Source organism: Terrapene carolina, unplaced genomic scaffold (genome assembly GCF_002925995.2).
Source record: "Terrapene carolina triunguis isolate 2854851 unplaced genomic scaffold, T_m_triunguis-2.0 Scaffold25, whole genome shotgun sequence".
NCBI lineage: Eukaryota > Metazoa > Chordata > Testudines > Emydidae > Terrapene > Terrapene triunguis.
Genome location: NW_020664376.1, coordinates 5,643,701 through 5,660,076, shown reverse-complemented (window position 1 = coordinate 5,660,076; position 16,376 = coordinate 5,643,701). Strand labels below are relative to the sequence as shown.

The 16,376-nt window shown below is 41.5% G+C and overlaps 1 protein-coding gene across 1 annotated transcript in view; it reads left to right on the top strand.

Annotated features, from left to right (window-relative positions):
* Positions 1-300: 300 nt before the first annotated feature.
* The window catches only part of LOC113406330 (arylsulfatase H-like), a 40,940-nt gene continuing 24,864 nt past the window's right edge, over positions 301-16,376 (top strand). The window contains exons 1-7 of the mRNA XM_029911217.1: positions 301-323; positions 1,134-1,268; positions 2,840-2,961; positions 3,182-3,304; positions 4,766-5,189; positions 6,984-7,120; positions 9,771-9,905. Of these exons, the coding sequence (XP_029767077.1) occupies positions 301-323; positions 1,134-1,268; positions 2,840-2,961; positions 3,182-3,304; positions 4,766-5,189; positions 6,984-7,120; positions 9,771-9,905 (1,099 nt within the window). The remainder of the gene's footprint in view (positions 324-1,133; positions 1,269-2,839; positions 2,962-3,181; positions 3,305-4,765; positions 5,190-6,983; positions 7,121-9,770; positions 9,906-16,376) is intronic.

Sequence of the window (16,376 nt, the reverse complement as noted above, 5' to 3'; positions counted from 1 at the left end):
ACTCCTGCCGGAGGAGTTGGACTAGGGTCCGCTGCTCCCTCGCTAGCTGGGCCATCTGTCGATGGAGGGCCCGTTGCACCTCCCATCGTTCCTCCTGGGTCTCCCGGATTCCCTTCAGGACATCAGCCCCCTTCCTTGGGGACGCTGACACCGGGACCCACCCAGGGACAATACCTGGGGTCTCTCCATAATATACCCTGGTGTATACGGGATCCATTGTCCCGTTCCTCAGTTTCTCCACCGTCTCAGGCAATAGTCCTGCTGTCCTGCCTTGCCCCTTGTGTCAGGGGTGGACCGCTTATGCCTACATTCTCCACCAAACTGTAACGGTACAGACTCACCCCTGCGGCGCCTCCTGCTGGTCGTCCAGGGAATTAGCTCTCCAGCCCCAGCCCCCTCTGGACCGGAGCGGGGTTACCACCCCGCTACACGGCTCAAAATTGATGCCCATTTAAAACTACTGTCTTGGTCTTGTAAGACCTGGAGGGGAAGAACCATCCTCCCTCAGGTCAAGGAACAAAAGTGGAGTCACTGAACAGCAACTGCAACCTTAATTTTACAGTTACCCCTGGAGCTGGTGCACTGTTTTTTTTGCAGAAGGAGGGCCCAGTGGATTTGTGTAGTAATGGATCCAGCAGAAAAGTCCTTCTCTCCCACCCCAGACCCAACCTGCCTCCATACCACCTCCAAATCCTAGCGTTGTGGCTCAAGGGAACCCTACCAGAAATATGTTCATGATATGCTGGGGTCCACACCTCTGACCACATTCTTTGTATTTTCCTACCCTAATACAGTGAATGAAACTGCAGTGGTTCTACTGTGTGAAGATCTCTACGTGAAGAACTGCACACAAGAAGCTATTAGCAACATGCAACAAGAAGTTTTATTAATTCTACAAAACCCACAGAATATTCTATATATTCATGAGCACCACCTTCTGGAACCTTAGATAACTATTTACATATATACACACATAGATATCTCATAACATTGCGCTTACGGGGTGTGGGAAGCATTTACAATCAATCAGAACCATTGAGGAACCACCTCAGTCTGCACTTACTTTAAAATGAGTCAGAAAGTTACAAATGTCTCCATTAAATAAATCTTTTCTTTTAATTCTTGAATTTCAGGAGCTGGCTAGCCATTTTGCTGGTTTCATGCCTAAGGACGTATGCATCAAGTACCTCTAAACCCAATATTTTACTGATGATGGCTGATGATCTTGGTTTGGGGGATGTAGGCTGCTATGGCAATGATACACTAAGGTAAGGTCACATTGTCATGGTCACTGTGGCATGGATTGAGGAGCTGAAATCCATCAAAATGTCCCCATAATTTTCATCTTGGTGTGTAGTGTTGTCCTCTCGCCTGGTGGAAATACAGAGTCAAGAAAAAGGATAGGCATACTTGAGTCAACCGGTATTCCACCATCTCATTATACATGAAAAGTGCTCTTCATTTTCCTTTGGAGTGTCCTAATGATAGCACAGTAGGCTGTGGCTTACAATAGGTATGAGAACAGGTTCAAAACTACTTAATATTAGAAAAATAACGTATTAATTAAAGTAACCCTGGGCTTACTTATTTAGGTAGCTGCCTGTCATCTTAGGTGATCAGTTTAAATATGTTCTTTTCAGTGTACAGTATATAGAAAATAAATGGGCAACAGTAAATATTATGTTGCAAGGGACTTTCTTGGGATGGTTGTTGATTCATTTGCCCAGACGGACACGCATGCGCACATGTGCGTGCATGTACTCCAAGGTTACATTTGAAATTGGGATTTGACACCAAATGTCAGTTCCAACCAGCACAGGTTTAAATGTAATATGTGCATGGAATGATGTCTCCATGTCCATGATATAGTTATCCCAAGATTGACTTATCCATTTTTATTTAGACATATTAATACTGTGTGTGAGAGAGAGAGAGAGCATAAAGAAAGTTCTTGGATGAAAGAGAAATTTCTTATTATAGTCATTATTATGTGTATTCTGGGTATTTTACACCTTCCTTTCTCCAGCTTTGGCAGCTGCCAAAGAGTTGATGCTGGACCTGATGTGGAATTTGTCTGTTTCAGTATGTCAAATCTTATGTTTCTCCAAAGGCTGGTGAAAATGTATGTTCACTTTAATAAGACAGGCTAACTTTCTGATAGGCACAGTACACGCAGCTATTGTTTTTCTCTTTGGAGAGTTTTCCAATACATGGTAATCATTTTAATTGCAGAATTGAGATGTTTTTTAAAAGGAAAATATAATTTAAAAGTGTAAAAATTGTTTCTGAAGTACTGAGTGGCAGGCACAAGAGACAATTGGATTGTTTGTTTTTTAAAGATTTAACTGTACTATGTGTTTGCAATCTCAGTCATATACAATACATAAAAAGCTTTAAATCAACAAAATGTTACTCAAGTCACGTACTACAAAGTGATAAAACAGAAAAGGACCATTCTCTTATCTTCACTTTTATTTCTGCAGTGAGAATGCAAAACATAGTGGTTCCCTTTCTGCAGGCAGGAGAAATAAATCCCTGTATTGTCATATATCCATATCTGGTTCCATATGCCAATACAGTATATGCTTTCTTCATCTGGGATGTACTCTTTGGTTCTTGTTTTTCTTTATTGCACCTTATTTATCCAGTGTAACTGATTTTTTTATTTTAATCAATACCACTTGGGAGAGGTAATGGTAATAGGACTAATATAAACATTTTCTCACTATTTAGTTGTATATAAGGCCGACAATTTGTAGATTCATCCATGATGGTCTTGAATATGCTGCTTTATTTTGTGTGTGTCTCAAATTTGATCATAGTTCATTTTTCTTTTTAGGACCCCTAATATTGATCAGCTGGCAAAGGAAGGAGTGAAACTTACTCAGCACATTGCTGCGGCTCCACTTTGCACGCCAAGCAGAGCTGCTTTCCTGACTGGCAGATACCCTATCAGATCAGGTTGGACCTCTCTTTAATGGTTCACTGCTGTCTAAACAGTACAATTTTCTATTGCAATTCCTTTAAATAGATCTTGATTAAATAGACCTTGTGTCCAGTTCTATGGTTTTTTGACAGCATATCATTGCATTTTGGTTTTAAATAAAACATGACCTTCCATTCATCGAAGAGAACAATAGGAAAAGAAACAAGTAATTTATTATTTTGTATTATGCTTTAGGAATGGGATCCAGCACTAAACAGCGCATTCTTTATTGGACTGGTGGCTCAGGAGGGCTCCCTCCAAATGAAACAACTTTTGCCAGAATACTGCAGCAGCAAGGTTATACGACAGCACTTATAGGTACAGTATGTAGAAATTAGCTAGACTACAGTTTCCAATCTATAAAACTTCTTAAGCACTGTAATATTTTGAAATATAGCCCATTTGTTTACAAAAACCATAATTTACATATCTGATAAGCCCAAAATGAGTAAATATGGATGTATAAAGTAAACTGAAAGCAGTTCAGAAAAAAGGATGTGAATTCAGTACATAATGTTTTAGGAAACACCCACAAAATAAGCATTGACTTATGAGAGCAGGTGCTTGCCAGACACTACAATAGTCTTAAACAATTACAGCTCAGTCACTCACCTGCTGGGTGAACTTGCTATGTTTGTGCATCCTGTATATTACCAGAGCCAAGTCTCTTACCAGGACCTTCATGAGCTGTACCTATATTAGGTGAGGCACAAAGTGGGAAGATACTCATTGACTTCAGTGGTGGATCAGGCCCCACACAGAGGGCAAAAATCCCACTGAAGTCACTAGGAATTGTGCCTGAGTAAGAATAGCAGGATTTGTCCTTTAAACAGCACTTTTTTTTTCAAAAAAATATTGTTCTAAAAAGTGAAAGACACTTCTTGTGTTTAAGCATACTGGGGGTGAAAATTAACCTTTTTATAGATGGCCAGCACAGGCCTCTACACCATTTCAGTTTTGCTTAGCTCTTAGTTTGTGGGTTTAAGAGGGACTTAGTAATATACAGGTCTTGTGCTAGCCCTCTTCAAAGGGATGAACATGACTAGGGATAGTGCAGACTGGTTCTCATGTTATACTGTAAAACACAACCAACAGCAGCTAGTAGTACTCAGAGGTCCTTTACCAGTCTTGTAGCCACTGACACCATAGTTGTAGGCTCTTCTATAACTATGCACTCTTCTGTGTCAAGATATATTCTTCTTGTGCTATAATATAACTTAATTATGGTCTGTGTAAATAACAATTATTAGTATGCTGTAAGTTATACATTCTGTAGAATTAGAACACCATATTTTGGGGATCATTTTAAAATAAATTTAGCCAAATAAAGTTGAATTGCGGGGGCTGAGCATGTGTAGATCCTGTTACAGAGGACTTCCCTCCCAGGAGTGGATGTCACACTAAACTTATAGGCTATCTGATGTACTTACCATCAGCTCCTTCTTGGATCCCAAAGGATCCTTCTTTAGAGTAAGGGCTAACTTACAATTTAAGTATCAAAAAAAATTCCATTCTTGATCTCATTCAGTATGTCTCTCCCCTCATCTGGGCTTTCATCCTAACTGGAATTCTGTTAGTTGAGTTAGATGAGGGTAAATTGGTTTTTCTATTTATTATGTGCTTCCACATATAAATTTAACCTCTTTCATCCCTGACCTAGACTCGGCTGATCTGTTTTATATTTTCATTTAGGAGGAGAGCCAAACTTTTGGGAATATAGGCAGGGGCACCCAGTGTCAATGATATATGATTTTAAATCTTTTTCATTTATATTTTCAGGAAAGTGGCATCAGGGTATGAACTGTGAATCCCACAGTGATCACTGCCATCACCCTTTAAACCATGGCTTTGACTATTTTTATGGCATGCCTTTTACCCTTGTGAATGAATGCCAAAGTACAGAAAATCGTCAGCTCAACGCATTGGTGCAAGCTAAATATTGGCTTTACAGTCAGATAATTGCCCTTACAGTGCTCACACTTTTGATTGGAAAACTGACCGGCTTATTCTTGGTAAAATGGAAAGCAATCATCTGCTTTGCCCTGTGTGGTTTCCTGTTTTTCATCTCCTGGTTCTCCAGTTATGGATTTGTAAAGTATTGGAACTGTATCCTGCTGAGAAACCATGACATTAGTGAACAACCAATGAAGCTAGAAAAAGCCACTTCCAATATACTTAAGGAGGCTGTTTCATTTATTGAACGGTAACCAATAAATATCATATTATCCTTTAATGTTTCTTAACTATATTGTTACTGTAAATGTCTCTAATAGTACAAGTCACCATTGGGTTAGGCAGCTAATGTGCTAAGACAACTGACTGGTCAGCATGATGGTATTGTTTCATCGATTCCTTGTGTTCCCCTGGCTGACTGGCTCCACCTCTTGCCTCTAATACTTAAACTGTGAGCTCCTTGGGGGCAGGGACCAACTCTTTGTTCTGTTTTTACACCGCCCTGCACAATGGGGTCTTGGTCCATGACTGGGGCTCTTAGATAGACAGTACCACAAATAACAACAATTTTAGCTTGATGTCTGTAGGTTAACATCCCTCAAGAAAATAGTCCATAGGCTGAACAGTTTATCAAAAGCAATACTGGATTTTCCAACTGTATTAGTTCCTTGTAATAGACAAAGCTCTTAATTCTCACCTTGCAAGTATTCATGTGTGAAATCTGAGCTAACCCACAGTGAATGAGTATCCTTTCCACCAGTGCACAGGGCTTTTGCAGTAAAAATGGCAAAATTCTCCACTCTGTGCAACACCTTGACCATGCTCAACCCCCCAAACAGAAATCCCTTTCTCTGTTACAGAGAAAACATCAACCTTTGGGCTGGGAGTTTATATGTTCCTGCTAATACAAAGATATATTGTTTATAAATGAAATTTATTGTGTGTGAAAAATGTCCCATTCCTGTGTTACCGAAATATCAGGTCCACCTAGCTGAGAGCCAATAACAGCCAGACAGGGATAAGGAGGAGTTGCTTTATTCTGCAGAAGAAAGGAGAGCTTTGCACCTTGGTACAAAAACTCTGTCTTACACACATTTTACAGATCCTTTATACACATTCAGACAAAGGCCCTTGCCGTGTTAACACTTGATTGGTGGTGGTCAGACCCGTGCTTTTGCTATCTGGTCAGTGAAAACCGGCTTGGGACCAGCTCCAACTACCTTAAGGCCTTGAAGGGAAAACAGTTGAAAAGTTCAGGCTACTGTGTACTTGAAGTGTCTGCTTCCCCCTAATGGCCACTCGTTGACATAAAGGCTGCTCTGTTAAGGGGGGGGATCACTGGTAACTTTCATACCTGCATGCACCTGGAATTTGTTTTTCTTCAATTTTGCATGTCTGAAACCTCACAAGCATAGTTGTGTAAGATTCCATCTGCATCTAACCTAGAACCAGAAAAAAAGCTCCATCCTGCTTCGAACCCAACCCAGGATCTGAACCACTAAGGTAGATCTTTTCCCACAAGAAGCCCAAAACTCAAAGAAGGTTGAATCTAAAATTCTTGTTTTAGCCCCTCTCTAAGAAGAACGGTTAACTGGAGTTGACCACAAAAACTATGTCTATACTCCGAGCTAGAGGCATGATTCTTCTGCTCATATACATATAGTCACATGAGCTCTCATAGAGCGATCACACGTATCAATACAGTGTAGCCACGGCAGCATGGGGAGCAGCAACAGAGGTACAGTTTCAAGTGGATTTGTACTTGGCACGGCTCAGCCGTGCTTCTACTGCTGCTGCCTGTGCTACCGTATCTACACTTCTATTTATACTCATCCTAGCTTGATGAGAGGTAATGCAAGTATGTGTACAAAACCAGGGAAATCACACCCCTAGCTCGCAGTGCAGACATAGCCTAACGTGTCACTGAATAAACACCGAGCAATATATTTCAAGGCCATTTGTTTTTGGGGGCAGGGGGATTGTTTTTCAACTAAAACTCTCTTTTTCTGAGACAGTGACAATTTATCTTTTGTTTTGTTTTTAGAAACAAGCATGGCCCATTCCTCCTCTTTGTTTCCTTTTTACATGTCCACACACCCCTCATCACCACGGAGAAGTTTCTTGGGAAGAGTAGACATGGTTTATATGGAGATAATGTAGAGGAGATGGACTGGATGGTGGGTAAGTGGTCTTTTTTTGAATGAGACTGACTTTATTTATTTAAATTTGTCTAAAAAAAAATTAAAAGGCATGGTAGGTACCCGATATAATTTACAATAACAAATTGCCTGAAACAGGTCTCTACAATATACGGATGTGCCCAAGGACCAGCACCCTGTTACACTGCCCCTTGCTTTAAACATATAATGTCATTCTTAGGAAGCAAATACAAGCAGTTGTTTTGGAGTAACTCTCTTTTTTAATTAAAAAACTCTATTCTGTGCAGTGCTGTGATAGTATAATGTAATCAAATTGTAGAATACAAACACTTTATTACATCTGGCCTCAAAGAATGCTTTTAACATACATTTAATTCAGTATGGTTCAAACATGACAGTTGTCAGTGTGAAGTTGAACGTGCACAGTGTACTCAGTTCCCTGTGGTTTATTTCTTGTTGCGCATATCTGTCTTGGGTACCTATATGGCTGTCATCACCTTAGTATCTGAGCACCTCTCTCAGTCTTTAATGTATTTATCCCACAACATCCCTGTGAGATAGGGAATTGTAATCTAATGGCTAGGGCGCTGGATTGGGACTCAGTGACTTGGGTACCATTCCCGTCTCTGCTGCTAGCCTTCAGCAAATCACTTCCCCTTCCCTGTACCTCAGTTTACCCATCTGTAAAATGGGATTAATGACGCTAACTGCAAGAAGCCTTGATATCTACAGATGAAAAGTGCTATATTAGACCTAGGTATTAATAATAATTATTATTATTATCACAGTTTTACAGCTGGGGAACTGTAAATAATCCAGTTAAATAATTGGATTATAATCCTAAATAATCAAGGTCACACAGGAAGTTTGTGGAGGAGCATAGACTAGGTTAGCCCCTAACCCCTAGACCATCCTTCCTTTTGATGCACTGCAGCTGTTGCTCCTTCATCTGTAGCCACAGGAGGCACCTATTGCCAGTGAGTTTCCTAAATACTGGGCTAAAAGTTATGAGATCAGACCCGCTCCCCAGCTTTTTGCAAAAACAGCATAGGTGCCTATCTCAGATCCTAGCGAGTGCTCCCTGCTGGCCATCCAGTAGGACTGCTGTGAGGAGAGTCCAAGCCTCTGTGCTCTGGATCCACAGGGTGTTAAGCTTCTGGAGCCTCAGCAAGCTGCTGCACTGTTCCTCCCTTGGCCAGGGCACTGACTCTCAGTCTGCTACCCCTTCTTGGAAATGGGCCCTAGGACAGGTGGGCTGAAGAGCTCCCTCAGGACCAGCACTTCCCCCTGAGATACCCCTCTTACTTAAACACACCTCTCCTAAAACTCCACCCCAAAGGTGTGAAGCTTCTGAAACTCTCTCAGGGGAAGGCAGTTGTGGTGAAGCATCCAATATACACACACACATGCTATGTACAGTCTAAAACCTTTATGCTCTTCTATACTTAGTTGTACAAAGCACAGGATAGTACAGAGCATTTAAAACAATAAACACTAAACCCATATTTAATTCCCTTATCATGCCAGGGCATGCTTTGAGCTGGTATCTGAGTCCCTGTTGTGGTCCAGAGCTCTTGAGGCTACCTAGGTTCAGGACAGTGGGCAGTGCCTGCCCTCCCAATGGGGCTGTTACTTACTATGTGACACCTCTCCCTCTCCTGGCCAGGAGAAAATGGACTGCTGCCCTGAGCAGACCAACTTCAGACCTTTTTTAAAACCAGTCTTTTGTCCAAAGGGAATAAATTTCCAGCAATTGGATTCTTAAGAGTCAACTGCTCTCTACTGTTATTCTTATGCCACCAGCTTTTGGAATGTTCAACCCAACATGGAGAGAGACAGACCATAGAAAAGGCAAATGTTTGAACATTGAAAGTGGAGTTTGCAGCCTGACACAGATACTAGGGTTCATAATCTTACACAGAATTCATAAATTGTACAGACATATTCCCAAATCATCACAGTGCCTAATCCCATGAGAGGGTTTGCAGCTCAGAATTCCAAGCAGAGGGAGGTGCCTCCCTGCAGCCCCGACTTAGGTGCCCAACTTGCCGAGAGGGGCAGGGTTTAAAACACCCCTCTTACCTTGGTATCTCCCATTGACTAGTTTAGGAGGGGAACCGCTAGCATACTGGGCTTTTGTGGTTCCCATTCTGAGGTGCCCTCTCTTCCCATTCATTGTCTATGGAGCTTAGGTGCCCAACTCAGATATGATCAGGGCCGGCGCTTCCACTAGGTGACCCTAGGCGGTCGCCTAGGGCGGCAGGATTTGCAGGATGGCATTTTGCCATCCTCGGCGGAAATTTGGCGGCGGGGGGTCCTTTCGCTCCGAGTCTTTGGTGGAAATTCGGTGCGGGTCCTTCACTCACTCCGGGACCCGCCGCCAAAGTGCCCCGAAGATGCGGAGCAGAAGGACCCCCGCCGCCGAATGCTCAGAGGAGGAGCGCTGCCGCCTAGGGCAGCAAAAACCCTGGCGCCGCTCCTGGATGTGATGAATCCCAGTGATTTTCTACATGCCTAAAAGTTAGGTGTGGTGACCCTCAGCATCACCACACCTAAGTTCCTTTGAGGATCTAACCCCCACTGACTTCACTGGACTTTGGATCAGGTCCTTAATGACACATTTGTAACTCTGTTTCTCAGTACTGAATAGCGCTATTTTTCTTTATTTATAGGCAGAATTCTGGATGCTATTGACAAAGAAGGCTTGAAGAATAACACATTCACTTATTTCACATCTGACCATGGAGGACACTTGGAGGCTCAAAAACAAAATACCCAATTAGGTGGTTGGAATGGAATATACAAAGGTGAGAACGCTGTAGACTATCTGTCTGTGGGACTTTATTTTAAGAAAGAAGATGCTATAAATAGGTCCAGGTTGAATATATTTATAAAGTTATATTCTGCTTTATCATGGAGCTCAGAAAGGCAACTAAAACCCAGATAGTTTCCAATCTCCAGACTCACCAGCATCTATACTTATATAACAATACTGTGATAGCTGAGCACTAGTCTTTAATGTATTTATCTGCAACACCCCTATTAGTTAAGGAAGTACTGTCATCCCCACATATGGATGGGGAACTAAGGCACAGAGAGGCTTGTGTGCCTGCTGACATAGGAAGTCTTGGCAGAGCAAGGACTTAAATCCCTATCTCCAAAGCCCTGGGGTAGTGCCCTAACCACTAGACCATCCTTCCTCTCTTCCATACCAATAATTCTATACCAATAAATGCAACTGGATAATGGCATGGAACGTACATTTATAAAATTTGCAGATGACACCAAGCTGGGAGGGGTTGCAAGTGCTTAGAATTCACAATGATCTTGACAAATTAGAGAATTGATCTGAAATCCACAAGATTAAATTCAATAAATACATGTAAAAAGTACTTCACTGAGGAAGGAAAAATTAAATGCACAAATACAAAATGGGCAGTAATTGGCTAGTAGTGCTGAAGAGGATCTGGGGGTTATAGAGCAGTGCTTTTCAAGCAGGGGTACGTGTACCCCTGGGGATAGTCAGAGGTCTTCCAAGGGGTGTTCAACTTATCTAGATCAGTGTTTCTCAACCTGGGGTTGCAGCCATCAGGGAGGGGTCATGGGATGGGTTTGGGTCACAAGTGCAGGGCTGGCATTATGGTTGGCAAGCAGGGAAATTGCTCGGGGACCCACACCACAGGAAGCCACACAAAGCTAAATTACATGCTTCAGCCCTGGGACGTGGGACCCGGGCTTCAGACAAGGCTCACTAGTGAAAAACAGGCTCAAGTATTTTACTGAAGTGTAAGTACAGTATTCATATTCCAATTGATTTATTTTATAATGATATGGCAAAAGTGAGAAAGTAAGCAATTTTTCAGTAATAGTGTGCTGTGACACTTTTGTATTTTTATGTCTGATTTTCTAAGCAAGTAGTTTTTAAGTGAGATGAAACTTTGGGTATACAAAACAAATCAGACTCCTGTAAGGGGTACAGTAATCTGGAAAGGTTGAGTACCACTGCTATAGAGGATCACAGACTTAATGTGAGTCAGCAATGTGATGCAGTTGTGAAAAAGGCTAATATCATTCGCAGGCGTGTCATATGTAAGACAGAGGAGGTAATTGTCCCACTCCACTCAGCACTGGTGTGGCCTCAGTTGGAGTACCGTGTCTAATTCTAGGCACCATACTTTGGAAAAGATGTGGACAAATTGAAGAAAGTCCAGAGGACAGCAACAAAAAATGATAAAAGGTTTAGAAACTTGACCTATGAGAAAACCTGGGAAAAAACTGGGCATGTTTAGTCTTGAGAAAGGACTGAGGGAGGACCTGATAATAGTCCTCAAATCTGTTAAGGACTGTTATAAAGAGGACTGTGATCAATTGTTCTCCTTGTCCACTGAAGGTATGCCAAGAAGTAATGGGCTTAATCTGCAGCAAAGGAGATTTAGGTTAGACATCAGGAAAAAAATCTGACTATAATGGTAGTTAAACTCTGGAATAGGCTTCCAAAGGAGATTGTGGTATCTCATCGTTTTAAGGTTTTATGAACGGGTTGGACAAACACCTGTTAGGAATTGTTACTCCCAGAGTTTTCTTTGTACTAGTGTGGTCTCAGGAATACCTAGAGGACACGGCACATTCATCCGATAAATGACTGACACAAGCAGTGTATCTCTAAAACAACCTTATGACCAGCTGCCTCACCGCTGCTTGTTATTTTTCCAGCCATTTCTTGTTACTACATGCTTCCTTGCTGTCAGCTAATGGTGGAATGATACCTCAGTGATGTGTTTAACTAACGCAAAATAGCTGCAAGGTTTCAAAATGGAGTAACTCTAGTCCTCGTCCATCAGTCCTCTCCTTGATGGTTAACATATTTATATTTTAACCATCACCAACTAGTGAGTTCAGTGGATGTTTGGCCTTGTCAGCATTAGCTCAAGGCTCCCAGAGGGACCAAGCAGGTGTTTCTTCTACTTGGCACAATATCTCACTACCCCTGACTTTGCCTCTCTAGGATAATGTAACCCAGGGATCGGCAACCTTTGGCACGCGGCCCATCAGGGTAAGCCCCCTGGCGGGCCGGGCCGGTTTGTTTACCTGCCACGTCCGCAGGTTCGGCCGATCGCAGCTCCCACTGGCCGCAGTTCACCACTCCAGGCCAATGTGGGCTGCGGGAAGCCACGGCCAGCACATCCCTTGTCCCGCGCCACTTCCTGCAGCCCCCATTGGCCTGGAGCAGCGAACCGCGACCTGTGGGAGTTGCGATTGGCTGAACCTGCAGATGCGGCAGGTAAACAAACCGGCCTGGCCCGCCAGGGGGCTTACCCTGGTGGGCCACGTGCCAAACGTTGCTGATCCCTGACGTAACCATTTCAGTTCTCCTAAAGTGCACACTCTGCAATTGTTTAAGCTTTCTTTTAATCCAGAATAACAATCAGTACTACCACCGATATCTGAAACACTAAAATCATGACAATAGGATGCAGAAGTGTATTAAAGAATCTCGTTGCTGTGGGAGACCATCCCAGAAATACCTCCTGCCATTTATGTTTTTGTGTCCCTTTTTACTCTTTCAACAATTTGTTCCCGCTCACTAGATACGTTGTGGACAGTAATCATAACCCTGCGTGCATCAGCTTGAGTTTTTTGTGACAATTTTTGCAAATGTGTATGATTTAAGAGCTATTTAACTAAACTTATGTTCATCCCCAATGAAATAAGATTAATACTAGTATACAGGTGGTATTGGTTTAGAATTTCCTTAGTTTTGACTTAAGGTAATGTAAAATTAAAATCTCATTGAATTACAGCAACTATATTACACAAACATTGATTTTCATTGGGATCACGATTTACATTAAATAAATGATCAACTGTAAATTGCTTACACAACTCCTAATACATACACATTTATTTCCTATGTACACCACCACAGATCCAATATATGGGAAAGGATTTAATTGATAGTGAACTTCCCTTTCTCTGAGTTTAAACATATATCATAAGACTGAACAGCATTACTGTTGCAAATATATCCAATTCCATGTTCTTCTATATATGCCTCAAGTTCTACTATCTTCCATAGAGATGTTTGATTTATGGCCCATAATTTATGCTCCATTGGTTGCATTACACTGTTATTAATGTTCAATCCTAATGCCACAATGGGAGATATCCATTCAATTTGGGCATTAGACATTAATATTATAAAAGTGGTGGCTTGATTCAGCTGTGCATCATATGTGAAATTTACCATCTTCCACCATGAGTACAAATTTTGCTCAGAGACAGTAGCATGTTTCCACACTATGCTTCTTATTTCTAGTGGGAGAATGCTACTTATCCCATCTCTGAGTCTTTCACCACATCAGTGGTCTATGTCTGTGCTTGCATACAAGTCAATGCTATGGACACATTGCTTTATAATACCTCTACTGTTTGCAATAATATCAAATGATCTGCTTCTTGCAGCTTTTCCCAGCCAGGATGCAAACTAGTTATCAAATAGTGGGTTGTACTTGTATTGTTTAAGGAGGTCTTTGCAGGTTTGGATAAAGCAGAAGATTTGCAGAAGCCCAGCCTGATGAGCAGCCTGGGTTGCCCTGCCTCCCACCTAGATTTCCTGGGCAAGAGGGGGAGGGAATCCACCATGGGTGCAGTTTGGAGATGGGGGGGGGCATTCAGAGTCACTGTCACTGCCTTCCCCCATTTCTGCCAGTGCCGAGCTGCTCTGCTCTGCCTAGGTGGGGAAGTGTCTATCCTCAGGGGTGCCATTTAGGGGAGGAAGCGGGTGACTGTCCTGGCCCCCCAGGATAGTAAAAATCTGGGAGAGTAGTATATCTCTTGATAGTATTCATCACCATGTATTTTTGACAGGTTTCCACACCCCATTTAGGGCTTATTTCCTGCCCTCTCTCCCCGTTTCCATTGGCACTGAAGTTTGGGGCCATCGGCCATTTTGAAAAATTGTTATGTTTGAATAAGGAGGGTGTTGTGTGTTTGTGCTTTGATACATTTAGAGGAAAAGGTTGAAAAAAAAGAGTGAGAAAGTTTAAAGATTAAAAAAAGAAAGTTTGTTACTAAAAACTTATGGTTTTAACTTTTATTAAAACCCCTATGTAAAAGGTCTACATCGCGGGGAAAATGATTGGGGTCTGTTTTTTTTAGATAAGAACAAGGAAGTTAAGGGTGGAGAGGGAGGACTTAGTGGGGGGAGAAGAGAGAGATGGTTCTTGTTTAAAAATCTTGGGCCTCTAGGATTGGTTCAAAAAAATGAATTCTATGACGCTGCTGTAGAACAACATCTGATTGGTCCGATCCAAAGGCGGTGATAACAAGTCTGAGGGGGAGTAAGCCTGGGAGGTTGGTTCATTCGGCAAAAAGACTTGGAATAGTAAGATCTCTCTCTCTCTCTCTCTCTCTCTGATTCAACCACGTGCTGTCTATCTTTGCCCTTTGCAAAGGGGCTTTCTTTTCCCTTTTCTAGCCCTGTTCTCTTTTAACTTCTCTTTATATGTTTCTCTTTTTAAAGGCTTTTTTCTTAACCTATCCTTGTATTTAATAGTTTAAATGCTTTTCTATTAACTTTTTTAACCACATGCTTTCTAAACAGGCTCTGCCTTAGTAAATTCCCTTTTTAAACCTAGCTTTTAATATTATTTAATATTTTAAAATGCTCTTTTCTTAACCTAGCCTGATAGTTAATAGTTTAAATGTGTTTTTCTTAGCCACCCTTTATAGTTTTTACCATGTGCATACTAAACAGGCTTTGCCTTAGTAAATTCCCCTTTTAAACCTAGTTTTTAATATTATTTAATGTTTTAAATGCTCTTTTCTTAACCTACCCTTATATTTAATACACCTTTTACATTTATTTCAAAATTTTCTATTCTTTAACAACCTGCCAAAATAGGCCTTTAAAATCATCATCTCTCCTTACTCAAACTCACTAAAAATCTCTTTTCTTTAATAACTTGCCTCTCTTCTTTCAAACTAGCCCTTTAAAAACAAAAATCTCCTTTTTTCTTTGTTCTCTTTCTATTCTTTAATAACCTACCAAACTAGACCTTTAAAAGCATCTCTCCTTACTCAACCTCCCCAAATAACCTTTCTTTCCTTTTTTCCTCTAAACCTTAACCCAACCTTTCTTTTTTTAATCTTTAAACTCTCTCACTCTATTCTTTCAACCTTTTCCTCTTAACGTATCAAAGCACAAACACACAACACTCCCCCTATTCAAACATAACAATTTTTCAAAATGGCCGATGGTGCTAAACTTCAGCACCAATGGAAATGGGGATGAAGGGCAGGACATAAGACCTAAATGGGGCATGGAAACCTGTCAAAAATACATGGTGATGAATACTATCAAGGGCTATACTACTTGGGAGCAAATTTGTGTCTCTCATCCCTCCCTTGCACCCATACATCCTTTATCCAAAATACGCATTTGGCACTGAAGTTAAATACGTGTTAACAAAATCAGAAAAAACAGAGTTTTCAAAGTGTGATTTAAAATCCGTTCCCCTCTCCATTGCTCAATTTTAACGAGGAGCCCAGTGGCACCTTGAAGACTAACAGATTTATTTGGGTATACGCTTTCGTGGGTAAAAAACCCACTTCTTCAGATGCATGGAGTGAAAATTACAGATGCAGGCATAAATATACTGATACATGAAGAGAAGGGATTTACCTCATAAGTGGAGAACCATTGTTGACAGGGCCAATTCAATCAGGGTGGATGTGGTCCACTCCCAGTAACTGATGAGGTGTCGATACCAAGAGAGGGAAAATTGCTTTTGTAGTGAGCCAGTCACTTCTAGTCCCTATTCAGGCCCAAATTAATGGTGTTACATTTGCAAATGAATTGTAGCTCTGCAGTTTCTCTTTGAAATCTGTTTCTGAAGTTTTTTTGTTGAAGCATGGCTACTTTTAAATCTGTAATAGAATGTCCAGGGAGATTGAAGTGTTCTCCTACTGGCTTTTGTATGTTACCATTCCTGATGTCTAATTTGTGTCCATTTATTCTTTTACATAGAGAATGTCCAGTTTGGCCAATGTACATGGCAGAGGGGCATTTCTGGCACATGATGGCATATATCACATTAGTAGATGTGCAGGTGAATGAGCCCCTGATGGTGTGGCTGATGTGGTTGGATCCTCTGATGGTGTCACTGGAGTAGATATTGGGACAGAGTAGGCAACGGGGTTTGTTACAGGGATTGGTTCCTGAGTTAGTGTTTCTGTGGTGTGGTGTGTAGTTGCTGGTGAGTATTTGCTTCAGGTTG